This window comes from Saccostrea echinata, unplaced genomic scaffold, assembly GCF_033153115.1.
Source record: "Saccostrea echinata isolate AGI-Se365-2 ecotype Australia unplaced genomic scaffold, CSIRO_AGI_Sech_v1 ptg000028l, whole genome shotgun sequence".
Lineage (NCBI taxonomy): Eukaryota > Metazoa > Mollusca > Bivalvia > Ostreida > Ostreidae > Saccostrea > Saccostrea echinata.
In genome coordinates, this window is record NW_026889777.1 from 9,861,537 (window position 1) to 9,889,529 (window position 27,993).

Sequence of the window (27,993 nt, forward strand, 5' to 3'; positions counted from 1 at the left end):
AAGCATTTCTGCCCAAACTGTATAAAACAAACAGACGAATTCACTAAATCACATATTTTCGAAATTACTAGAATTTCATGATTTATTTATACTTATATAAAGTGTAGAAGTACGAGAGGGGAAATTGACGTGTACATACATTCACATACATGAACATGTGTTTATATCTGGAAAAAAATGTACCTTTAATTGTATTAAAATGGTTTTCTTCATTTTGCATCCACTACAAAATAAACACGGGTGTATGTATTTTATTTACTAACTTCCAGTGAATTATAATTGAAATACTGTTCAAGAACTTCTAGTCTTAGTAGTTGAATTATATTTCGTTTTATACAGGTATCAAAACAATACAGCACCTCTTTTAGATTAATGAAATATTCAGACGTGAACAGAAAACTCCGACAGAGAACAATGTCCGGAACAGGATAATATACTAGCAAATAAGTAAGGTCACCGACAAAAAAAAACTTCTTTAAGTACAAAAGGTGAATGAAATTAGTTGGCAAAGATGGGGCATGCATTGACTTTTCTCAATTCAGGACAAAATTGTAGTGAATTCTAGAGTCACTGAATCGGTGTCCGACACCTTTACATAGAAAAGAAGGAATTATTCCCCTTTTTACGTAAACAGCTATAAAGTTGAATTTGCCGTGTAAACTTACTTGATAATTGGCAAGTTCATATAAAAAGTCGATAACAAAAAAAGTATTGAACTACATGCAATAACAATGAAGTGTCTATGTAAATGCACTAGCGACTAATAATCCTTCCTTCAATGCACGATTTAGTCGGTGAACTCGTATCCGGGAAAGTGACTTCCGTTCATCATTGTTTGCTCTTTTCCCACCTTCTTAATGTTCGATTCCTTGTGTTTTTTCAGTGTTTTCTTGGTCATATCTATTGGGGAATCAGGACCAATATCCGGATGAAGTGCTGCTTTACGTTTGTAGAAATTGGAAGAGAAAAATTTACCACCCTGTTCATGGAGAGATTTCTGTATTGTTTTCTTTCCAGACAATATATTTTTCACACAGTCTTTTTCAGTTAGTTTTGGCTTGTTCGTTGACGGTTTAAAACTTTTGCTTCCTGACAATGTTTGTTCATCGACATCATTATCCTCGACCTTGTCCACCTTTTCCTCAATTTTATCCTTGCACTCTCTCTCTGTCTCCTTTGTTTTTAATTCGTTTTTATCCGGAGATGAATTTTCGTCCACAAGTGGTCTATCCGGGGAAGCGCTTTCGCGATTTTCGGTAGGCTTGCTTTCTTTGAGTTTCATGGAGTCTTTTTCCTTTAATTTTGGCTGTTTTTGTGTTTGACCCACGTCTTCTTCATTCGAGTTTCTCCGTTTTTTCGTGCGCTGTTCGTAAACAGTATACAGAAGCCTCAGCGGTGCTGTCTAAAAATAAGAACTCAATCGTCAAGTAACGAAACACTATAAATATAATCAAAAGAGATTATTTTACCAGTGGAAAAACTTACCCTTCTCCACGTGTATATATAAGCAATATCCATTAATGTGAAGAAATCCTTGAGTGGTTCATCCGAATGATAGATATCGATCTACAAAACAAAGTAATACATAAATACATTGTAAATCAGACTATGAGTAGAGATGTAAAGGCTGTTCTAAAAACAAAATTTAGCACTGCTAAATTGAATCCATACACGTTTCAATATATATCGCACTAGTTTATATGTCATTGGATTTTTTTCTGTTTAAAAACTATATTTCTATCAATTATTGTCACTTTCTAATCCTCATCGTGGTCCCACCTTAGCCTTACGAATCATGATTTGAACAAACAGCACATCGATGAGGAAGCTTGCACATCAGTATGACTAATTATTACAGTAGGCCTGCTGTTTTTGAAATCGATCATATATCAAACGCTGACCTCCTGTCGTAGCCATATATTAATCTCGGGGGTCATGGCTTGAACAAATTTGAATCACCAGTGTAAGGAAGATTTCATAAAGGTTTTTCTAACCCGATGGTTCATGAGCCAAAAAAAATTTTAAATGTCTATTTAAAGAGTGGGAAACTCTTCATTGGAACAGTTATAAACTTGAATCCGCTTCAATCATTAAGCTTGTGGTAAGTTAAGATGGATACAAATAAGTGGTTCTGGATAAGTTTATAATGTGAAAAACTTATAGATATTTAAACTTATATAAAAACAGGTTCGTCGCATGACAGTAAATTCATTGTTATGTCATAAAAGATCGACGTAATTTCACAGTGACGTCATAAGCCAACACATTCAAATTATATGATGTTTGAAAAAATATATCATGGATAATGATATGATGGGTTTAACAAAGTTCTAAAATACACAATATTTGTGACAAATAAATCACAAATATGAGTGATAAGGTAACGTTTTAAAATATTTATTATTTATTATAATTATTTTTTCCTGGCTTTATGGAATTTTGTCACGTGACCAACCCGTATTAATATCCCCATAAATGTTTAAAAACGATGCGTTATCTCATAAATAATGAAAATATCAACTTATCTAGTGATGTTTGTATTTTATATTGAAGAAAACCTAGTGACACTAAAATCAGATCTTGACTTCATTTTGGGAATACTATTGAAAAAAAAAATCAATATCTAACGCCAAAGTACGTTTAAACTATGCAAAAAACTTAATACGACAGAAAGGAATTCAATATCTAACGCAAATTAAAACTAAAAACTAACGAAACCAAAATTCAATTGATTGCAAATACCATTAACGTTTGTAGAAAAAAAAAAAACATTACTAGGATGTTACTAACCATGTATTTTGGCGGTAGGTCAAACTTCATGCGGATGAATTTCTTTAGATGTGCTACGGCCACCGCCGCGGGGCACTGTAAATACCGGATGTCTTGCTGCTAAAAAAAACAAAACAAAATAGTACAAGGAACCTTTCTAACTTTAAAGTAAATTACTAGTATTTCCCGTTTGATGGACATTGTTTTGGTTGTGTTTATTGTTGTATTACCTGTAATCTATTAGGATTATCCGGATCTTTTTTAGTGCACTCTGGGACGCTGAATATAAAAGAAGAATTTTTACAAACATAAACTTCTAGGTACATATCAAAAAAAAAAATGAATGGGTAATGCTACATGTTTAAGTCTACAAAGTCGTTCTCGTTTCAGTAAAAACTTGAAGAAAAGAAAGAAAGAAATAGAAAAAGAAAGAAGGTCACGATCCATAATATTTGATGACAAACATTAATTAATATCAAAAGAAACAATGTTGGCATATTTATTTATGAAAATCTCAGAAAACTCTGCTGAATTCAATAATACACATTCTATACTTTATAGATTAAGCACTACATGTACAGCGATCTATAATAACAGCTACATTAAAACTCCATGTACGCGTCTGTCTGTCAGTTTGCATACAGCAAAAGCTATAAAAGACTTATCCATTTGTTTACGCCGTCTTAAATGCCATGCAATTTACTATTATTGAATATGATTTAGCCAATAAACAAAATGACGTGGGTTAACATTTGGAATACAAGTTCAAACAATGACATAAATCACATTTTTGTTGATTAGATGCGTATTTAAGGATATTTTAAACTGCGTCATTTGAAAGTCAAACAGATGTAAGATTTACATCCAGTAAAATTTCATTATTGTGGGAAAATTCTAAAATGATCTATTATCATCGCTACATATTTCAATGGAAATAAATTAAAAGGTCTTACTCTGAGAAAAGTTCCAGAGCGAGGCTGATTTTCTCATCCTCCGTGTAAATGAGCCTGTCTTTGTCTTCATATCCCCGAGCTTCACTGGGTCGCGGGGGGTCAGAATTGTCTGCTAAAGAGAAATAAATGAACAATTGGATAATTGTCACAGAATGGAGGCCACATTCTCTTAGATAAAAAATCTTAAATCTACATTCACAGATCCATGAAAATATATCCCTGGAAACAATAAGATTTTACATGTACAAGATCAATTGCATATATACTTCTCTATTTCTTAAAACTAAGAAAACCTAAGTCCCAAAAGGGCCGATCTACCTTGCGTGGAGCACCTCATAAAATTTGAATGGTGTATCGTTAAAGAAATGTATTTAGACTTGTTTAATATTGAATATTTTTCAAATGCACGAAGCTATAAAACTATTGTGGTTCGTTCTTTCTAAATATTTCTGATACCGATGCAATTTTGACGACTTGGAGTACCTAAAGAACTTTGCATCATAAAGCAAGTGACGGAGATATTGAGATATAGGCAGCATTTCAGATCAGATGGCCTGGCAAAATCAACAACCCCGAACTGTGTCAGAGAACAAACCAAGCCCCAGTGGAAGAGGAGATGATGTAGTGACTGGGGAGATAGATAACGCACAATCTACGCAAGTCTCGTACTTACATCACTGACCTGGCACCCCCAAGGAAAACGCAAGAGGGGTAGGCCAGGCAACACCGGGAAGACCTAGAGCCCGATACCAAAAGAATAGGAATAAAAGATCTGGAAAACACTGCACAGGATAGGGGGCCCAGGACATGGAGAAATCTTGTGGGTGGCCAATGTCTCAGAAGGCGCGGTGGACGTAAGTACGATATTTTCTTGAATTACAACACAAAACGATGAAAATGACAGAAAGTTAACATGTGCATGTGTCCTTCCAGATATACTTTATTTTGACAAATAAAATATACAACATGTTAGATAGTCATGTTGTATATTTTCTTTGTTAAAATAAAGTATATCAGGAAGGACTAACTGACATTCATACATACAATTAACAGTTGGTTATAAATCTAGGTTATAGTGTACTTTAAATTAGTTAGAGGTTGACTGCAAATAAACTGGATTTTGTCTTTAAATGCTTGTTCGAAATAAGTTCAATTTTCCCCCCTTTTAAAGAAGAATATTTCTGTGTAATATTGAGGGTTTTTCACTCATCAGTTCATACAAAATAACAATTGCTAAGCGAGGAATTTTGTATTGCAAAGAAACGTATTGGTCTCAACTCTCCGTTCCTGAAAAATACTGGAACACTTAAAAGAGTGACGAGACAGGTAGATTTTTAATTCAAACTTACATGAATTTATAAAATTTGTTGACATATAAATCCGTTTATCATAACAATGGATACCTGATCCGGGTTTACAACGCGAACAGGGCACACGTGCATGGACAGAAATTTTCCAGTTAAATAATGACATGCTTATATTAATCTGTCCTAATGATTGATGTGTACACTGAGTGTTGTCCGTGTGACAGCTGTTACAAGCTTCCCACAGGTCTCAACAACTTTGTGCATGAAGGCCCTTACTACAGAATTTTCCCAGGTGGAGAAGAAAGGGGGGAGGGGTACTCAAATAAGATTATATAGCACTCAGAGTGTCTGTGACTGGGTGCTGTTGTACCAGAATATGATGGGGAAAGGGGGGTGTAACTAAACAGTGATGTCATGCCTGTCACACATGATGAAAAGACAATCTTTATTATAACCAAAAGTTTTTAGCTGTGCTTCATTTTTTAAATACCTGCATTGTTTTTTTTTTGTTTTTTTTTGTCTATTTAATGCGTTTTGAGGTGTTTTTTAAAATGTTATATTTAAAAGCAATATTTAGTTTTCTTCCAAAACAGGTGGTCATTACAAAGAAGATGGGCGAACAAGGCGTTCAAAATGCCTAAAGCTCTAAATGTATTAAAATCGTATGAAATTTGTGAATTTAGTATTAAGAGTAAAGATCTTTTCATTGAAAGGTATGGAAATATGGCGAACGAAACTTTTCTGCGGAAAAAAAACGTGGTATTCTTGTGGTTCGAACCCAAGCAATAAAAATCATGTATATCAATATCCTCTAAGAAACTAACAAGCTATACCGCTCATAAGAAAAACTGTAATAATGTTTGCGATATGATCCTTGACTAAATGGACTCCAATTATTGAATGTTGTGTCATAAAAGTGTCATAAAAGTGTATTTTCAAGGTATAGTGGGTCTTTTCTCCATGGTTTTGCTAACCGAAGAATTCATATTTTTCGCATACTTTGAGTATAATCTTTCAAAAAAATAGAGCAAAGGTCCATTCATATGGAAAATTTGTATTTTAATATGAAAAATTTATCATTTTTGCTCACTTTGGTGTATGTATGCGATTTCATAGATTTGCGATTTGTGGAGTTTTTACATAAAGTATAAATGTTAAAGTTAAATGAGATATCGAAGAAAATTTTGAACTAATTGAGATTTAATTTTTCACTTTTTGATTGTCGCACAATAGGCATTTTGCTCGCCTTTTTCGCCCATCTTCTTTAATGATGTTTAATCCAATATTACAATTTCATTTTTCAACAACCATGATTATCATTAAGAGTGTCGAATCCCTGCTATTGTATCTCTACCCTTGAGTACTTCATTAGACATATAATTTTACAAATGATAAGTTAATATATTTTCTTTAAGTCATCTTTTTTTTTTCTCGTAACACCATGTATAACATGTTGGAAAATTCTACCTGCCAAGGTGTTTTCCCTCTTTGTATCAATTTTAAACTATCCAAGTTTCTGTATCTACATTATTGTACATTATACAAGATATCGCATATTATACTCGATACCATACATTGAACACGATACCGTACATTAAACCGGATATCGAGTATTGTATCGGATATCGTAAACATTTTATCGGTATCATTATTTGACATCTCTCAATCAAAATGTTTTAAATAATTTCTAAATAATTGCAATAAAAATAACAAATGTAAGAATTAAAATATTTTTACCACTAAATTAGAAAAAAGTCGATTCAATGTTGAACTGTTAAAAATCTGTACATTCTCTGACAAGAAATGACATTAAATCTATATATTAAGTTTTTTTTTGCCACCTTAGAAAGCCGAAATCGAAGCAGAGAATTTATGTAAGCGTATTGACTTACCTTCAAGATGGCTGGAATAGAATTCTCTTCGTCGCTTCATTTCGTCTGGAAAAGAAAGTTCTTAAGAAAAACACACAAAAGAAGAGGATATGTTAGACCCCTTGTTTAATTAAGTTATTAAGTATCTGAATATTGTAAATGAAAAAGCATATGCTTTATTGTGTTGTTAATTTCCTCGTGTTTTCTTTCTGAATGATTTTCACTATATATATATATATATATATATATATATATATATATATATATATATATATATATATATATATATATATATATATATATATATATATATATATATACCCTTGTAAAGTCCCGGAACAAGTTTATACACCAAGTCCTGCAGATTTTTGTCTGATCTGAAAGAAAAATATTTTTCATTAAAGAATTTCTATTTCAACATCTTCTTTATTAATTAAAAACTTATCCTGTTCAGTATGGATGTCACTTTATTAATTAGAAATGAGAGATAAACACCTGCTCTACAGAAATTCTGCTCAGGATTGTAAAGAAGGATCCAAATTTCACACCTGATACAATTAAAAATAAGACTAACGCCGGCACAAATTAAGTCGTTCTGTGCTTTATTTTCACTTGCTTGCTTATTTCAACCTTTGCATTTTGCTGAGCTTTTAAAAAGGTGCAGACCAGTTCGAACTTCGAAGCTGGACAGTTAGAATTATAACTCTGAATAAATGGGCAAACAAACTTCTACAAAGTATAATACAAATGAAATTACACGATTTTAATATAATTTTATTTTTAAAGAAAAACTTTAAAATATTATATATTTACCAACTTATAAAAAAAAATTCACAAGAGGTCACAAGTATACAATTTATTTCAAAGTGGATTTATATTGGTAATAGGAGAAGTAATGTTCTTACTGATTAAAAACCTGAAGTTTTTAATTTCCAGGTGAAGTTACTGAAGTACTGCGTGTACGACCAGAGCACAGGAAATTCATATCATGTACTTATCACCATATGATTATGTTTCATATGAAAACTCAAATATCGTGCATGATCTAAGGTACAGGTATCACCACATGATTATGATCCATATGAAAACTCAGTGTATCACATGATTTAAGGTACAGGTGCCCCTCAAGTTTTTTCAAGACTTAGCATTATTACCAAGCAGTTTTGCAATGAATCTGTAACTAACCTGATTTCTACTTTACTTTTGAGGCCTCATAAAAATACAACTGTGACATAGATTGACTTACTTGACGTATTGAAGTGGCTTCGTTTTATGAACCATGACGTCACATATTGGACAATATTTGGTTGTCTCAAGGTATTTGATGATGCATGTCCTACAAACTAAAATGAGAGACAAAAGCAGATAATTATTAATCTGTCAATCACAACTACATATATGCAATGCAGGGTATACTTTATCATATTTATATAGAAATTTATATTCTTCGTTTGGGAATCAAAACTCACAAGAATGTAAGCATTCCCTGATGGTAGAGGCGTCGATATAATACCCGCCACACAACACGCAGATCAGGTGGGGATTCAGCTCCGTGATCTTTATACGGACCGTCCCCGGCATCTAGAAAAACACATACAACAGTGCGACATTTAACTCCGGACACGACATTTGTCCGGACTTTCGCCAACCACTTTTATAAAGATACATGTCAACCATTTATGTCATCTGATGGGATTTTTTAAAACTAAACACATGAACCAAAATTTACACCTGATTATCTTCTAGGTAAAAAGATATTATACCTGTAATCAGGAAATCCCATGGGATAATGGTGGGATTTCTTCTCCTAACCAATATCCCACCATTATCCTATGGGAGAAAAGGTATCCTGTGGGATTTTTTCTCCCATAGAAGTTTGAAAATCCCATTAATTCTTTATAATGGAACAAAATCTCCCATATACTTAAATATAGGAGATCATCTCCCATCTCTTTATAAATATGGGATTTATCCCATATTCATAAAAAAAATGGTCAAATTTTCTCCCATGGGATAAAGAAACAACAGTTTTAACCCAAATAAAGAAACAAGTCATTTAGTGAACAGTTTAACCATCATTTATTTTGATTAAAGTTTTGTGTTTCCTAAACCATTTTTTTTATTTCTTAAATTTAAACAATTTGGGGTAATGTTTAAAAAAAAAATTCAATATAATTAAAGATTATAATAGCACTAAAAATCAAAAGTTCTATTATGATAATTCTCTCTGACACTGAGTTTTCAAGTAAAAAAATTTCCTCTGTATCAAGTCTACATTACCATGATTACCTTATTTTGTTAAATACCACAAATTTAAATGGGAAAGTAGAAAGTATGTAAGAAAGAAGAAATTACTGCTTTGTTTATCCTCCCCTTCTAAACATTTACGTAAGATAGGTTAATTCATTGCATACCGGGTAAATGTCATTTGTCAAGTTTCACAACACGATCAAATCCATGCACGTTGTTCTACTTTGCTACACTAAATTATAAGCTGAAAAATCACATGGCATTGGATTGTATCAGTTACTCAGAGTTTCTAAGAAAGTATAAAAACTTATTCAATTGCACAAGCTGTAATAATTTACCACATTTTCACTTTTAATTTTCTTTGTGACATGACTTGCTCCGATGACAGCTGGAAATTATTTTATACACAACGAACCCGATCAAATGAACAGAAAATAATGTTGATAAAAATCTAACCGTCTTCATTATGCACATTTACTCGTAGTTTGCATTAAAAAAAAATATTTGACACCTTTTTAACTAATTTCTTAACTGTTTATATTAATGTTACAATCAAAAGAATTTTGAACAGTGTATTGAACCCTTTCAAAAATAAACATGATGAAAGGGCATGGATCCAGAAATATTTGTGGTGGTACTCTACTCACTGTTTCATATCACACAGTAGAAACCAAGTTTTCCTTGGTTGTGTTACTTCTTAAATAATAGTACATGTAGCTGCTGATCTTTTTTTTTTCTTTGGTACTATAATACAATACCTAGATGCACCATTAGTCCATTACTGACATGAATTCAACTGATTGTAGGCAATTCATCTTCAGGCTATTGAAAGTTTGTTCTATGTTTAGCATCAGCATGCACCTTGGTTTTGAACACCCCGTAACACATAAAATAAGAGGTCCACTGTGAGTCAATGCTCACTGGTAATACCCTCGCTCTGATGCAAATATATCCGAATGATCCTAATTGGTACCAAATTAACTTATAGTTCAGTGGCTTTATCCAGTTACTTCTTTCTGGAAGATTTTCAAATTTTTTTTGTCAGAAATGCATATTGATATTAAATCATAATGATTATCATTTATAACTGTTACATTTATTAAGCCACGTTACATGTATTCCCTCATTGAATAAAGGTACACATTCATTCATTTTATATTTAAATGTCTGTTTATGTCAAAGAAAATAAATTATGGAACTTGTTTTAATTAAAAAAATGAAAAAAAAATCTTTATTTAAACCTTTATTTTTGAATTAGGAAATTTGACACATGAATAAAAAGAATAATTAACAATGCATAATTACTTAATTCTCTTGGTTTTAATTCTTAGATATTCTGAATCAATGTCAACACTCTTTACAAAAATGTTGTCCTTAAAGTTTTCCATGGATCCACAGATCATGAGATGATTTCTCCTTTTATGAATATGTATCTGTGAACTGAAAAAAAGAGGACAGTTGCTGTGTGAGGAAAAGGATTAAAAAATTTCAAATTTAATTTTTTTTTTTTTTAAGGTTAAAGATATAAAACTGCAAAATTCAATTGTAAATGGTTTGTTGGGTACTAATCAATCAAAGTAGTTTTTGTTGACTTAAGTATGGTTTGTAAAATTTTATTATTCAGTCTCTCTATTCTGACGAAGAATTAATTACCTTTGCATTTCTTGTTTTTACAAGGGGGATAAATCTTCAAATGATACATGTACTTTATGTCAGCTACTTTGCCTTTATTTTCTGTGAAAGAAAAAAAAAAATGGAATAAATCATTCAATAATACCATATAACAAAGCATGGATTAAATTTTTCACTAAAATAAGAGAATGAATTGAATATCGATCACTCAAGATTTCTGATCCAGTCAAAATGACTGACTAAAATTCACCCCTAAAGAGGTCAATGTATAAAAGACTTAAAAGTATTATTTTTCGTCTATCAATATACATGTACCATAAATGAAACTTTGTGTATATTCTGCATACATTTACCGGTACATGTATCTGTTTTGAAGTAAATTTATGTCTTTCGGAATTTGTCATGATGTCAGATGATGTCATAATAATGGATTTGTTAATCCAATTGCTAGTACTAGTATTCATGTGCCTTACTATTTAAAATTAATAATCACTCTAAATCCTAGCTGTTACAGTACACATTTAATATTGTTAAGAGAACTGAATCAATTCTCATATTCATCTGAAAAACATTTTAACTGTATATTATAAATTAAGTACCTACGTATTTGATGCTTTCCTTTCACCTAAATCAACTTGATCGCCAAAAATTACAGCCAATTTCCAGTCGGTGAGGATATGTGGTGAAAATTGGTTATGTCTTGATGGCTGACTTTTCTTAAACATTGATCAGCATGAAACTCCAGGCCCTCCTGTTCTCCCAACTCTAAAAAAAAAAAAAAAAAAAAAAATTACAAGAAGTCGAAAGGCAACAATTAATGCTCAGCTGAGTCATCTTTGCAGTGCTATTAATCAAAACATTAATTTTGACTCCATATGGTAGCCTCACCCTATTAGCTGAAATAAGCTCAGTGGTTCTTGAGAAGATGTTAAAAATGTACAGACTGATGGTCAGTGGACAAACTAATTCAAGAAAATCTAACTTGAACCTTTGGTTCATGTGAGTTAAATGGCACTATATACAATTATGAAATGTTTAGAATGAAGACTTCACAAATTATGAGGTCTAAGTAGGGTTGTCTCCCTCTGACACTTGTGCTCAAGGGTGACAACCCTACTTAAACTTCATGATTTGTGACTTCTCACTTCAACCCTACCCAGACCTTTGTGATTTTTTTCCTTCTAAATAACCCATAATAGTTTCATTATCCTGAAAATTTCAAAATTAAAAAAGTAGAGTGAAAAATATATATATCAGTCAAACCTCCTGTGTTCGACCATCTGCTCTGATTCCATATATGTTATCTTTCAACATATGTTAACATACAGACAATTTTGAGTTATCTTGATTAAATACAACATTTTATTTTCATCTAAGGGAGAGAACACATATCTGTTGTTAACCATGCACATTCACTTGCATTATTTCATTGTCATCTGAAGGCAGACAACACAGTCTTCTCACTGCATGTGAAGAAGTCACCATAATTGTCTCCCTGTACATTTTATCAAAATCAAACAAGTGGTTTTATGTTTGTTTATTTGTATGTTGTTTAATGTCCCTCAAGAGAATTTTCACTCATATGGGAATGCCACTTGCCGGTGGAGATCTGCAAATGTTGTCCTATACTCGGCACTTACAGCCATTGAGCAGTGAGGGATCTTTTTCATGTCAGCACCTACTGCGACATGGGACCTTGGTTTATAATCCCTACAGTGGGATTCGAACCCACGATGTACGTGTAAGGATCAACTCCTTACTCCGCGACTCTAGAGCAGACCCTCTAACCACTATGCCATGCGGGCGACAACAAGTGGTTTTAAAGAAAAAATCAAAAATGTGAAAAGTTTACAGATGGAAGATTAGCTATACAGACAGACATACAAAAAAACCAATAGATGTCTGATTGGATGATGAACAAGGGTGATCAAAAAAGTTTTCTTGAGCTTTCAGTTTAGGTAAGCTTTCTAATGCTCACATACACAGATTGTCATATACACACAAACTTACATAAAGAAATTAATACTGCAATGCTTTCCATGTAGTTTTATCATTGATTTATTAAAATTAACCTGTAGCTAAAAAAAATGGCTACAGACCATAAATTATACAAAAAAGGAAGAAGAAATAATTATTTCAGAAATTCAAACACTGATGAATTGTCATGAACAACTTTAAGACAAAATAAAACCATTGTTACAGTAATTTTTTTTTACCTTGGAGGCTAAGAGCTCTGTCTGTTGATTCCACTAATACATTTCCCATAAGTAATGGTTACAGTGTTAACACTATCAGATAACATTAAATTCTCAAAAACTTCTCTCCCAGTCACTGTAAAATCCTTATTGAATGCCACAAAAAATCTAAAAATGAAATAAAATGTAAGGAGTTTCCCATTTTTATGGTATGCATACATTTCAATTCCTAATCTCCTTTCAAAGATTATGTAAATTAGCATATTCAGCTCAGGTGACCCATTTCTTACATAATATATATTACATTGTACTCCTGAAACATCAGGATCTATCTGATTTTACAGTACACTGTACTTAATTAAACTACTCCCATCCCATATCCTATCAATTAATTCTAATAAAAATTCATATTATTAGCAATTAAGCTAGAACTTATTTGAAAACAATTTGAAAAATATCTTTTATTACAAATAAATATGTAAAGTCCTCCAGCAGTTTTGCCTTTTGGAATTTAGTTATACAATTGTAAGAACATGTAGATACATTTTTTTTTCTTGAAAGTCATGAAAACGCAACTAAATCGATATTCCAGAGTATATGATTGTATTCATGGTAAAATAAATGAGTTAAGCCTCATAAAGATTGATTTTCACTCAAAGTTTTTTATACTGTCCTCAAAGATTAAAAAAAAAAAGCATTGATATAATTATATGACCTAGACTTCAGAGGATCAACCAATTTTCATACATAGATATTTTAAATGTATAGTAATTTGATGTTTGCATGGTTACTTCCAACCAATACAAGTAGATAAAATTTTCAGGCATTGCCTTTTGGGTTTGTTACATGTAGTAGGGTTCCTCATACTATAAGCATTGATCCCCATATCTCATTATCTTGGCAGCAAAAAATTAGTACTTGCTCTATATATCTATACTATATAAGTATATGTTTGTAAAACCACTTTTAACCATGTCTGAGAGATGATTTTTTTTCCGGTCAGTGATGACATGCTGATGACTACGATAAAGATACTTATGAACTGTAACTTGTAAGTTACAGAAAATTTAAGACATGACAGTGTTTCAAATAAGTACAATCACCAACTAATGTTCACATTGAGGAAATTCGAACGAAAGAACACTACACGTTCTTATTGAGGAAATATTCCTTTGCGTACAATTGTTCGTTGATTGTTTACATTGATAACTAGTATAATGTACTACAGAATATCCCAGTCAGCTGCTAGCTCTGCAAACAGTGACGACAAGTTCATAACAGTTGAACACATGGTGGCTGTCTAATCATGATCTAGATATTAATCTTAAACTTGTTTTAAAAAAAAAAGAAAAGAAAAAGATATGAAATAGGCCAATAATTTTATGCATTTCCAAACTTTTAATGAAATAAATAACAAATGAAATCATTCTAGATCTACTTACAATAGGACATGTCTTTGTCATGTAATTTGTTTACAAATATTCCTGTCGCCGGTTTTGGTATTGGGTAATTCTAGGAATATATGCATCCTATAGAGAATATTTTATAGGCCTAAAGAAATGAATCCACATGTACAATGTATGATAGAATATTGCTGGTTCTTTTTTTTATTGGCTGATCCTTTTTTAAATTGAAATAAAGCACACTCCACAAGAAAATGAAGAAATGAATTAAATTATGTGGCCTATTTTTTTTTTTTTTTTTTTTTTTTTTTTTTTGTAAATTAGGGAAATACTGCCATGGGTAATAATGGTAATATGATTGCGTTTATGTGCGATACCAAATATTATAACGTGTTCATCTCAATATGAAAATAGGACATGAGAACATAAGAAGGAGGAGAAGCGGAGGGGGGGGGGGGGGTAGTCACTATGTATCTCTTGAATAAATTGTTTTCCCTGACAAGCAGGCACTTAGCAACAGCCCCCCCCCCCCTTAACTTTTTTCCAAACTTATATACTATTGAACATGTTCATTGAAAGGCCGGTCGCCCCACTTTTTTGTTCGGTAAAGTGAAAGAAAGGTAATGTAGTATTTTATGAAGAAAATTTGGTACTGAAAGAAGTTGGACCCTACTACCCCCCACTCCACCCCCACCCCCACGAAATAGGATTTTCGAGTTCGGGCAATTTCCTTTTTTTTTTTTTTGGCTTGTCAAGTTTTTTCAGTTAAGTTGAAATTTTTTTCTCTGGCTGCCCCCCCCCCCTTTCAAAAACGATGCTACGTCACTGACAAGTCAAGTAAATTTTATTTGTAGTCAGCGTATATACTGTACAAAACAACAGATAAAAGTGCTGTCAGTGGCCTCAATAAAACCCTTTTTTCTTTTCTTTTTTTTTACGACATTGTGATTAAGGGGGAAAATATATAATTATATATTAATTGGTTGAGAATTCCTATCAGTTATGAATGCTTGGATTTAATTTCAAAACTAAAAAAGAAACAATTATAACTTGATCAGAATGCTGAGTATTTGCATGGAAATTGCCATCCATTTCATGAATTTCTATTGTAGATTCAGTTGTTAAATAGACTTGCTCCTTTGTGTTTGTTTTGTTAGTTCTATGCAAATTGAGACAGTTTTGATACCAGGGAGAAACAAAAGACTCTTGTCTCTATAGGTATATACATATCATACCCTATCTCGATCTGTGTGTGTAGATTGGTTTCTCGAAAGTTAGCAAAAGGGGGGGGGGGTTAGGTTTAACACCAGATTTAAGTTGCCTTATTATTATTCAAACATAATGCAAGATTATGAAAACGAGATAATATGAAAAAGTTGGCAAATTTTCTGTGATATCAAACTCAGATGAAAAATAACACAGTTAAGTTCATATTGAGCTAAACTGAGGACACCCCCGGCCCAAAATATGGTCTCGTCCAAACCTAAAACGTTAAGAAGTCAACATGGTCAAATGTCGAAGAACGTTTACGAAGATGCCCTGTTAAAAGTTGTTATTTACTAAAAAAAAAATATTAATAATAGCTTTAATTTTGCGCTTTCAAAATATCTCATGTGCGATCTTGTTACTACTGAGAACACTACATGCATAATACCATCCTCTTTACAGAGTTATGTCCCTTACTAGGATCTAAGATAAAGATTTAACACACATAGGTTCTAATTGTTTACCGAAAATTGTTTTTTCATCTAAACAATAATAGCCATTATATTTTTTATTTTAACATAGTTTGGACGAGAAATATTTTCTTTGAAAGATTAATAAAAAAGGACAATTTATATATCCTTGATTTAAATTATCTAAAGTAATCAAAGCTGTCTCCGGAGAACTGTAGGTATATAAAGAAAGTAAAACATTAACTATAGTATATGACCAAGATTCGGTTTTACTGTTGTACACCAAGGTTACTTTTCTTACATGGCCATTAAATCTTATAACCCACAACCCTCTCTAAACAAAGTTCTAAAAAGAACTTGACTATCTGATAGATGAATATTATGTGACTTCAATATTTGTGATGTTGAAATTTCAAGTCTCAAGCTATGAAGTGTACACAGAAAAACAACAAACGGGTGCTATACAAACCAACTAATGCTGTGTATTTGAAAGGCAACATTTGAAGCACAATCGTGATGGACATATTTGTCGCTGAGGCCACTGTGGTTAAGATTGAAGTCTCTTCCAAATGTTTTTTTTTTCCTCCTATTAAATCTTAAGAATTGTACAAAGCTAACTCAGCTATGTAAATCAACACCATTACAGATGAAGAAAGGAAAGAAAAATATTTCTTATACATTTTTTCGTTTTTCGGTAAACAAAAAAAAAAAAATGTTACCCCCACATTTAAACGTCTCTTTTACGCTACGAATATCATGTAACAAAATTATAAAAGTAATATGCTAGCTTGTATAAAACCTTCATCAGTCGAGCCCACCACCTTACATGTATCCCCCCCCCCCCTAAAAAACAACTGAAATTGCTTCCGAAGGCCTGACTTTTTGTACTTTTTCTTTCATTTATCCCAAGCTTTCCTCGAGTGTTGATACAAAATTAACAGAAGATTAAAAGACATGTATGTTATCTTCCTAGCACCATAAAAAATTATGACATGCAATGTACATGATTATCATAATTTATTTGCAGGAGTGTTGAAATTTGAAAAACAGTCTCAATATACTAAAACCCCTCCTATTAGACAGAGTTGTCATGAAATTTCAAAGAGATGATCTGCAGATTTATTTTCAAGAGATCTAAAGAAATTTCTTGATTCTGAAAAAAAAGTCGTCTTCATAATTGTTTATAATGTTGTAAAGAAACGATCAGATTGAAATCATTGGATGGATACCGATTTCACACCTTTGAAAATATATTGGAAAATTTAGCCTGAGGGAATGTTTTCACACCTTTCAGAATTTCAGTCTGAACGATGATATACACATATATTGAACAATTCACCTCCACACCGACTGATCATGACACGCGCCATTTCCTGTTTATTATCCATTTGTGTATACCTTGTTTTGGAGTACTACTCTTAAAAATTATTTTAAAAAGTTTTCCAAGTAAAAAGCATATTTCAAAGTGTCGATTGATGAACATACAAAAAATATGTACTTTTTACTGCATAACAACTTAGATGATAAGTCCTAACAATTACTACAGTTACCCTTGTTTAGCTGTTAAGGACATACGCAACGTAGTTTGAACTTTGTCTTTTTCCCTGGAGTTGAAGAGTTCCAATACTTAAAGGAACTGTGTGCTACATTTTAATGTCTATATAAGTTGTTGTACACTTCTTCTAAAACTAGTTTCGATAAACAAAATATCTAGAATATATGTTTAGTAATTTTTGTATATTTTTCTTTTAATTATACAAGAATTTTCTTCAATTGATATCTTTTCAAAACCCCTGGTAATGCATGCTGATTTTTTGTCTACGAACATCTGATGGCACTATAATCTTAAATTAAGAATATCTTAAAAAATTATCAGTAGGTAAGGTACGTTGCGTATGTCCTTAATTAGGAGTTAGGTTACAAACTGTTGGGCTAATTATTGTGTTATTACCAAATGAAAACAGTCATTGATATTTGTTCAAAAGAAAATTTCAAAATATAGGAATATAAGGCTTCATGGTTGCTCATTCGAATATAATATTAATAGGACCTTTCCTTTTACATGACTTAAGTACTGTCTTTTGGGTGAGTGGTGTATCATTCCAATTGGCATTGGTGTGTTCTCTTAATTGACCATAACTTTTCTACTTAAGTAACTTTTGAATTAAATTTGGCAAATTTGGTGTTGTTTTTCTTGCAATAGCATGAACTTTCTCTAAAACAATACACTGTAAAAAGACCTAAATTTTCATAAGGAGAATCCATCATCATGTTATACTCAGTCAATTGGCATTGGTGTGCTCTCTTAAATGACCATAGCTTCTATACTTTTCAGTGAAATTTAGCAAATTTGGTTTTATTTTTCTTGCAATAGCATGTACTTTCTAAATCTAAAATGATAAATTGTAAAAAGACTTAAATTTTTTTATAAGGAGAATCCATCATCTTGTTAAACTCAGTAAATTGAAATTGGTGTGTTCTCTTAAATGACCATAACTTTTTTACTTTTCAATGAAATTTTGCAAATTTGGTTTTGTTTTTCTTGTAATAGCATGTACTTTCTAAATCTAAAGTGATAAATTGAAAAAAGACTTAAATTTTCATAGGGAGAATCCATCATCATGTTATACTCAGTCAATCCGCATTGGTTTGTTCTCTTAAATGACTATAAATTTTTTATTTTTCAATGAAATTTGGCAAGTTTGGTGTTGTTTTTCTTGTAATAGCATGTACTTTCTAAATCTAAAATGATAAATTGTAAAAAGATTTAAATTTTCATAGGGAGAATCCATCATCATGTTATACTCAGTCAATCCACATTTGTGTGTTCTCTTAAATGACTATAAATTTTTTATTTTTCAATGAAATTTGGCAAGTTTGGTGTTGTTTTTCTTGTAATAGCATGTACTTTCTAAATCTAAAATGATAAATTGTAAAAAGACTTGAATTTTCATAGGGAGAATCCATCATCATGTTATACACTGTACTCAGTCAATCGTACTGATGTGTTCTTTTACATGACCATAGCTTCTTTACTTTTCAGTGAAATTTAGCAAATTTGGTATAGATTTTCTTGTGTTAGCATGTTCTTTGTAAATCTAAACTGATATTTGAATTTGTTTATAAATATATTTTCGAAATGTTTAAGGAAACGAGAGACTTTTTTCTACTCAAGGCCAGCTAGCTGTCTTAAAAATTTAAAATTATTGAAAAAAGGAGGAGCTTGTGAATCAAGTGTTCTTGAGCTGCATTATAAATACCCGGTACACAGTCATAATAATTTATATTCAAAAATAAATATTAGGTTTAATATAGCTAGATACCTGCATGAATTTTGTTGGTATTTATTAGACCCCTTGATTGGTGAAATCTAAGGTCAATATAGGTGTCATCCTTGTCTGACAGTCCATCTCTCCCTCTATCTGTTTGTTAGCTAGTCTTTCCCACTTGTTTTACTTTTTTTTTTAATTATAGATAATGGAATACTCTCAGAATGGCTTGTTTTAGGGATAATGTTTGCTTTATATAAGATATAAATGTCCCATCTGCATTTACCGGTAAACTGGGAAAAAAAAAACCATTGCTCATGCATATAAACCTAATGAATTCCCCCAAAAGTTCCTGTCTCATCATACTTTCCACTGCATGGTCCCACACTGGTGTTGATATATTGCCTGGTCCATGTTAAGGTGCATGTTCAAAAGTATCATAGGAGATATTGATCAATTTTGAATTATTTTAAACTAGTTAAATATTTATGATTGCATTAGATAGTTAAAGTGAATTAAATCAAATTTATATATCTTATAGTATATTAGAAGCTGCATGGCCATTTTGCATCTTAAGGAGGCTGGGGGGTCAACAAATTAACCATCAGATATAACTTATTTTTTTAGATATGATATCTTAAGCTGTCAACTATCATTTGGAAAAGAAAAAATTCAGATATTTTAAATTCAAAATTTGATCATTTTTGTATATCTTTATCTTCTTCTAAAGGAGATCAATAGAATCTAAAAATGGCCAAGACCACCCAGCCCTCTTAAACGTTTTTGAAAAGTTATCTGCTCTTGTTAAAAAGAAGAAAATTCCAATTTTACTTTTGGAAAAACTCTGTGGTCCTGGAAGATGATTCATTTTATTTCACGTTTTAATAAAGAGAGAGTTTATGCAAATTTTACGAAGGGATGTTTATGAAATACAAAGTCCTTTTTTTCTGAAGGATAATGATGAGAAAAAAACAAAACAAAAACAGCATACCTGTCCTTATTTCTTCATCTTAATAAAACATATGCTGATAAAGATTTCAGTGTAAAATTCAAAGTGTAATTAATTGGAATTGGACGATTAATTTGTAAATTCCTTTGGTTGAGTACTTTTCTTCGATAACACCTTCAAAATGCTACCATGATTGTAGAATATAGGAACAACACATTCATTTATAAAGTACAAAATATAATCGTTATACACTGAATACTCTATTTCATTGGTGTCACCACATTGTCACTGCATGCAAGACTCCCCCCCCCCCCCCCTTCGAAAAAAAGATGCACATACACACACGCGCGCGCGCGCACACATCTCATGCTATGACACCTAATGACAATTGTAAGAGGAGTATGCTTTTTGAGGCAAAACCACTCCAATATTATATATCCTTTCTTCAACTAGGGACCTATATACTAACCTGCAATAAAAATGGGACGAAACTTCTGGAGTGAATCCACACAGTCGGGACGAATCCACCCATTACCGATCAAGGTCTCCATTACGCTTTATATTCGTAGTAAAAAATATACGTTCTGCAAATGCATTGTTGCAACAGAGATGCAGGAACTCGGAAAGAAGAGTGGAAGGCTGATCTTTGTTTGAAAGGATTAATTCACGTACATTTAAATCAATTTAGTCTCGTTTATATTCATTTTATTGAGATATTGGTTTAATATGCTTGAATTAGTCCATAATCACCTCAACGCAAATCTAAGCGCGTGAGTAATGGTAAAGCAATTAATCAACAGGTAGAGTCTAGAGATAGCAACACAGGTGTAAATAAAAAAAAAGAAGAAGTGCATTTTGTTTTTCAGTATGATCGTGTGTTGGACAGAAACAAGTGTTAAGAATTCTATGACAAATATAAGTCAGACAGTAACGCAATAAGTACACGATTGTATTTAAATCATAAAATAGGCCTATAGGCTTGCATTTTGATAACAACTAGGCCTATAAACAAGTTTTACAACTGTGAATTTGACACCACTGTAATTTAAAGACATAATAAGAATTTAACAAAACATTGCCAAAATCATGAAGTTGATATCAAAATCTTGGATTCATTAAAATACTCATGTTAGTAGTAGTCATTTTAAACAAAATCATGGTAATAAATAATTCATAGAAGTGAAAGAAAAACATTGTAAAAAATTCTTGAGTATTTTTTGGTATTAGACCTGTACAAAGGTGTAAAAAAAAAAAAAAAAAAAAAAAAAAAAAGACAGCTTTACTTTGCCATTTTGACTATCCAATGCTAATTACTAATTAATTGAAGACAATTTCTATGTTATATCTAAATTAATTTCCATGGGATAAAAATATTCTATAAAGTATTAGATATGGGACTTTTATTCCTGTATATGTGAAAAATGGAATATTTTCTCCTAATTCTTCTTATATGGGACAAAATATCCCATATCAGTTCAAAAATGGGACTAAAAATTCTGTGGGAGAGAAAATTCTATGGGATTTTATATATCCTATAGGATTATGGTGGGATATCAAGTAGGATAAGAAATCCCACCAAAATCCTATGGGATTTTTGTTTTTCAGGTGTTATATCTCCCACAATATACAAAATACAGGTGTCATAATTGGTAAATATAATGAGAGTACAAAATCCCACCGTACAATATTAAAAGTTATATAATATCTTTAAAAAAGTGGTTGGCGAAAGTCCGGACAAATGTCGTGTCCGGAGTTAAATGTCGCACTGTTATACACATATATAAACATACATGAAACGAAATAATATTGTACGTCGCGAGAGATAGAGAGAAAGAGAGAGGGAAAGAGAGAGAGAGAGAATTCTTCATTGACATTTCTCTACCGATATTTTTGATTCTAACAGTGATATAGGATATTATTCGCTGTTCATATCAGAGTATCAATATCCTATACTGTATTTTTTTAAGGTCTTTTTGTCTGTCGACACCAATGTATTGACACCTGATTTTTTTTTTTTTAGTTATAGATATTTGTTTGCAAAATTGGAGAGGATTTTGAGTAAAATAACAGCAAATTTAGTTCATGATAAATGGCTAAAAAAGGAAAATAAACAAGTATACTTATGTGTAATACATAAAGAACTATTCACTTAAAAAAAATCTTTTAGAAATACATGAAATTACAAAATAAAACAATAGAAAACCCGTAAAATCTGAAAATGAAACCTATCTTTTTTTCTGTTTTATGTATAAACAATTAATTTAATTATGAAAATAAATTAGTGAGGAAATTTTACTATATCTAATTTGCAAGGATAACTGGCCATCAAGTTCTTGCTACTGTTAAAAGAAAGGTCTTCGCGGCATACTGAGTGCAATTACATGTATAGAACAGAACAGAACAGAACAGAACATTTATTTTCTAATTTAGAGCCCATAACAGACAAGTATGAAATTATTACAATAATAAAGAAAAGATATGGCCAATGGATAGTATAGCAATTTGTAAATGACATTGCTCATTTCAACAATAATATTGTACTATTTCAGTGAAAGGGAATACTATATATAAAAGTGTATGGATACTACAACATGTTATCATTTATGAATTTGCCCACAGAATTAAGAGTTTCTTTGTCTTCAGTACTGAGTAACCATATATATGGTATTGTATATGAAATATAAATATTTCTTGATAATGCAATTTTCCTGTAAATTTCAGTAGCTCTATATAGTCCTGGCTGTCGCATTACAAATTATAATAAAAAAAAAAAACACTGTGAAATGAAATATTAACACTCATGTGAAAAAGTGAAAAAATGAAAATAGAAGCAGTGCTTTCAATCCGTCAAACTTGGTACTTATTGGGTATGGGAATTCGGTTGCGTTATGCAGCGATGTCGTAAACAAACTTTAACATTGTGTAGATTGGGGAGACTTCGTGTGGGGCTAACGATCGAGGCCGTCCCGGAATCGACGCCTGTCATCCTGCTCTTTATTTCCATTGATAAGTTAAAGCCAGTGATTAATTAGAAAAATTGAAGGACCCCCCCCCCCCCCCTCCACCCCAGGCACACACACACAAAAGCAAATTATTTCAAAATCAAATATCAACAGAAAGGCAATGCTTCATAAGGTCTAAATAATAGTAAAGTTAGATCCCGTTTAATTCCATATTCACGATTCTCGAAACTTGCATAACCTTTAGGTTAACTGTCTGCCTAGCATGCAATGCATGTATAAATGCAAATTTCTCTCTTATCATATCAATGTCTTAGATATGGAGTGCATTTATTTCTGAATTATTAATCACATAAAAACAGACTCATATACTCATTTTCTCCCAAAATAAACAATTAATTAATTACAGTAGTTATACATTTTCTACTTACAGCATTCGTTCATCTAATTATGGCGATCAACTTATGTACAGCAAGCTTAGTAAAGTATAATTCGTGCGATTTTTGTCTAGTTACAGATATATTGAATAACGATACAAAATAACTGAGTTCACCACACATATCAACCATTTCCTGTCTTTTTCAACAGTGTAACATTCATTGACCTACAAACTAAATAATCTGGGTCATTATAGACGAGGGCAAACCTAACCTTATATAAATGGGATGGAAGAATTTCAGTATTTCTATAAGTTAATGTCTGATTTAACTGGAATATATACCGTCTTTTGTTTTTCTGCAGATTCGAGATATCTCTTCGCCTTGTTTTTGAATTTATGCGCAGCGGCGGAAGAATTTATCGTGACGCGGCTCAATTCTGAGCCCCCACTTTTTATACGTGGTTTACGTCTTTTAATCTGATTTTTTGGTCATCCTGCACTTTTTTTAAAAAATGTTTCTACAGAAATTAACAAAGCCTCAACGCCCTCTATGTACTTTTTCACGACTTCAGTCCAATACACATCAAAGAGTAATATTTATATAATTTGTAATAAAACTTATTAATAAATACATCTTTGACAATACACATCTAAAAAAAAAAAAAAAAAAGTGGCTATCTTAGAAGTAAAACGAAAATTTTTATCTTTCCACGGAAAAATTATCATGCATTACACATTTTGATAATATATCTTAAAAGAGGTATATACATTTACTGTAATCATTGATAAAATAGCTCTGAAATAAATATCTCTCAATTTATTACTTAAAGAGATCACACACCAACACAAAAGATAGCACACAAAAGGCGTCCTAAAGGTCATTAAATCATATGTGATAAAAAATGTAAACACAATCTCCTGAATTTTTTTCTGGAATTGTTGACGTTTCTTTTTTTTATTTTTATTCATTTTATAATTCAGTTTCTGAGGTTATTTTTTTGGCAATTTTACACATAATATATTTCTTTCGGATTCTACATGCATAATATTCTTCAGAACAATTTTTTTTTTTAAAAAAATCAAAATAAATTCTCTTGATTAAAAACAAGGATTTTTCCTTCACTTTTACTCTTTTTCTACTTTCCTAGAGATTGCTAATTTTGACAGAGATTCATTTTCAGACTTGTGTCATTTACATTCGCACCGTTTTGACGCGTGATTGATGAATGTATACACAGACCTCTATTGTAAGGGGCGAAAGTCTGTTCAGCGCCACCGCGGGGGGTCATCCCCCTATCGCCAAAACACCTGCTCCTTCTGAACTCTGACCCTAGTCTGCAACTCACGATAAAATCCACACGCACTCGTCCATCAATATTAGAAGCCCTCTAATGATTTGCAAACATCAATTCATATAAATCTATGCATTTTTCCTTTTAGGCCAACCTTTTAATTTTTAATAAGCTGCTGTCTTTCATTTGGTAATTAAAACAATCTTTAAAAAAATACTGCAACTATAGGGAACGCACTATTTCTACTGTATAATATTCTGACGAAATTGTTAAACGTAGACAAAATAGTAATCCGCCATCCGCCCTCATGAACTCTACAACAATACATGCACGCAGTGCTGAGGGGAATATGTCTAATTTCCAGTAATCCTTGATCAATACTGATTAAGACGCTTTGAAACAACCGGTTCAATCGCCTGTCACACCGCTAGATTTTATCGCAACAAAGGAAATGGGATAAATATCGCGTATTGACCGTCGCCATTTTGTTTGGTATTTTTAGATCGTGCGTGGGGTCACTGTTTTAATTCTGGCCAAATATCTCGACCGTCTTCCAGTATATAGACTTCTGTTTACGAACTTAAGATCTCCGATAGATTGTGATTGAAACTGACGTACCTCTTATGTCCAATTTTAGGTGAAATCTTCTATATTTCTTGTTGAAATAGCCCAGCAAATTTCTACATAATTTCCTAGCGTTCCTAGCTTTCATCACGTGACCTGTCAATCGTTTCAAAAGCCGATCTCCATTGTTTGATAAAAATAGACACACAGTCCACCTAACCAATCAGAATGTAGCTTCAGTTTTCTTTAGAAAAAGAGAACATCTGCCGTAAGATGTGATTTTTAAGACCATTTATTTGTCTAAAAAACGAGACTGTGGTCATTATGCTTGAATATTATTGGTACTTAATTTTTTTTCTGAACGCAGTTCAATAGTATCTGTGTCTTAGATCACAAAAATTTAAAGAAAGTTAACAAAACTTAAAGTTTATGAATTATGAAATTATGAATTAACAAGCTATTTCTTTACATTTGTTAATTGAACGAACTGGATATACCATATTTTTACGGTTTCAAAATTATTTCTTGCTATATCAGCAAAAGTTAAACGTATCTAAAAGAGTGTCGTTATCTTTAATACTGAATAATGTTTATTTTTTAAAATTTAAGATTTACCATCGCGCATTTAACATTAATTAAATATTTGTGATTGAAAATATTTTTCTTTTTGTAAATATGTATTTATTTGCGCTCTTTTTCTATACATTAAAAAAAAAAGATTATATATATATATATATATATATATATATATATATATATATATATATATATATATATATATATATATATATATATATATATATATATATACATGTATATATATAGAGCACTAAAAATGACCAACGACACGAACAATAAAAATTAATTGTCAAATTTTCGGGACGACCTGTCCCTTCCTCAGGACAAAGAAAAAAAAAGTTAAGAAGTCATAAAAACAAAGGAAATAGAGAAACAAAAACAACTAGCACTACTACTAAACTACTAAACACTAAATATTTACAGTGTTACATATTTAATTTGAAGTTTATAGACAGTTGTGAACAAACAAATCCGGAGCGCTATGAATTGCGTCCGTTCTATCGGGTGTACTCTGGTGAGCAGTTATATATATATAATACAGTTTAATTTTTACTGGGATAAATAAAAATAATAATATAAATAATAAATAATAAATAAATAATAATATAAAACATACATGTACATTGCTAAAAGGATTTCTAAAAATTTGTAACAACTTGCCTAAATTATAAATGTACATTTGACTGTTATATGACAGGAATAGTGGTTATTATATGTTTATTTTTCAATGAAGTAATAAATGAACTAAAAGTAAAACAGATTTTTTTTTACACAAGTATATAACCTAGATACGTTGGTATGACGGTATCTAATCTGTTATTTTAAAATTGAATTTGAGATTGAGATAAGTAAATAAACTATATTGATAGAGACTAAAACTGCCAATTTCTTCCAAAATTATGTGGCTAAAATTCATGTTAAATACAATGTTTTCAATCTCACAAATGCTAAGCTATGGCGTCTCAACTGCTCAACTATGACGTCACAGCCTATGACACTGTGTTAAGAAAAGAAAGAGGCAACGGAAAAATCAAAGAAAATGTAATAAACAGAAAATTCAATGTTTTGTAGTTGGATATAGAATTTATTTCACTCGTGAGACAGGATTTTTTTTTCCACTCGTGCTTTGCACTCGTGAAAATATAAAAACAAATCCTGTCCCACTCGTGAAATAAATTCCATATCCAACTACAAAACATTGAATATCCTCTATTTATAATGTGTTGAATAAGATTTAGATGACGTCAACATTTGTGAGCATTAGATGATTTTTTAAATGTATGATATGCACTTTTAATTTGAAAAATGTCATAAAAAGCATAAAAATATTTATTGTTGTCAGTAAAACGTAATCCTAGATTATAAACGATTTTTTTTTTTAGAGATTAAGATCTTGTTATTGTTCAACTTTTGAAGAAAAATAAAAAACAAAAATAAATGTACCTTATAATTTTTATGAGACAGATACTATTTTTTTCATTCCCTTCCTTTGCACGTCTTCAATATATAGTCCTGAAAAAGATTTAACTTTTTGTTCTGGCTTCACGTTCACCTTCAATACTTCACTGACCAATGTGTGGAAAGGTAGATATTTTGTATCACAAATTGATCATCTTGTTAAAATGCATATCCCCCCCCCCCCCCATGGCTCTTAACTGGCAAATAAACATGGATTTGACCTTGAACAGGAAAAATAGGTAGGTAAGAAACAGTTTTATATAATTCAAACTTTAATATTTTAGAGTAGATACAGTTCTGATCAGAAAAAAAATAGAATTCTTTCATACTACATTTCTTACTTATTCAAAACAGATCTCTCCAAATAATTTTTATTTTATCAATTTCTCATAATCCCCCCTCCCTCCCCCGTCGCCAAGCACAAAAGATCCTCGAAACAATTGTATACTGTTTTACAGTAAATGCATGTTTCTTGCTAGATTAAAAT

The 27,993-nt window shown here is 31.5% G+C and overlaps 1 protein-coding gene across 2 annotated transcripts; it reads right to left on the bottom strand.

The window, feature by feature from the left end:
* Positions 1–51: 51 nt before the first annotated feature.
* Positions 52–25,638, bottom strand: LOC133194109 (polycomb complex protein BMI-1-A-like). 2 transcript variants are annotated; one of them, XM_061330081.1, is made up of 10 exons: positions 25,524–25,638; positions 8,370–8,481; positions 8,147–8,243; positions 7,222–7,277; positions 6,922–6,966; positions 3,723–3,831; positions 3,000–3,048; positions 2,791–2,889; positions 1,486–1,566; positions 52–1,402 (listed from the first exon to the last, which is right to left on the bottom strand). In XM_061330081.1, the coding sequence occupies exons 2-10, from the start codon at positions 8,479–8,481 to the stop codon at positions 788–790; spliced, it is 1,263 nt and encodes a 420-aa protein (XP_061186065.1). In that variant the 5' UTR covers positions 25,524–25,638; the 3' UTR covers positions 52–787. The 2 variants fall into 2 exon arrangements, with proteins under 2 accessions (XP_061186065.1, XP_061186064.1); XM_061330080.1 differs by having other exon boundaries at positions 3,723–3,834.
* Positions 25,639–27,993: the final 2,355 nt, after the last annotated feature.

Bases quoted from the DNA above. Each gene is read 5' to 3' on its own strand.
- LOC133194109 (XM_061330080.1), bottom strand. From the start codon at position 8,481: ATGCCGGGGACGGTCCGTATAAAGATCACGGAGCTGAATCCCCACCTG. The intron at 8,244-8,369 runs GTGAGTTTTGAT...CTCTCATTTTAG, and splicing joins CAGGGAATGCTTACATTCTT to TTTGTAGGACATGCATCATC. The intron at 6,967-7,221 runs GTATATATATAT...TTTCTTTTCCAG, and splicing joins TGTTCCGGGACTTTACAAGG to ACGAAATGAAGCGACGAAGA.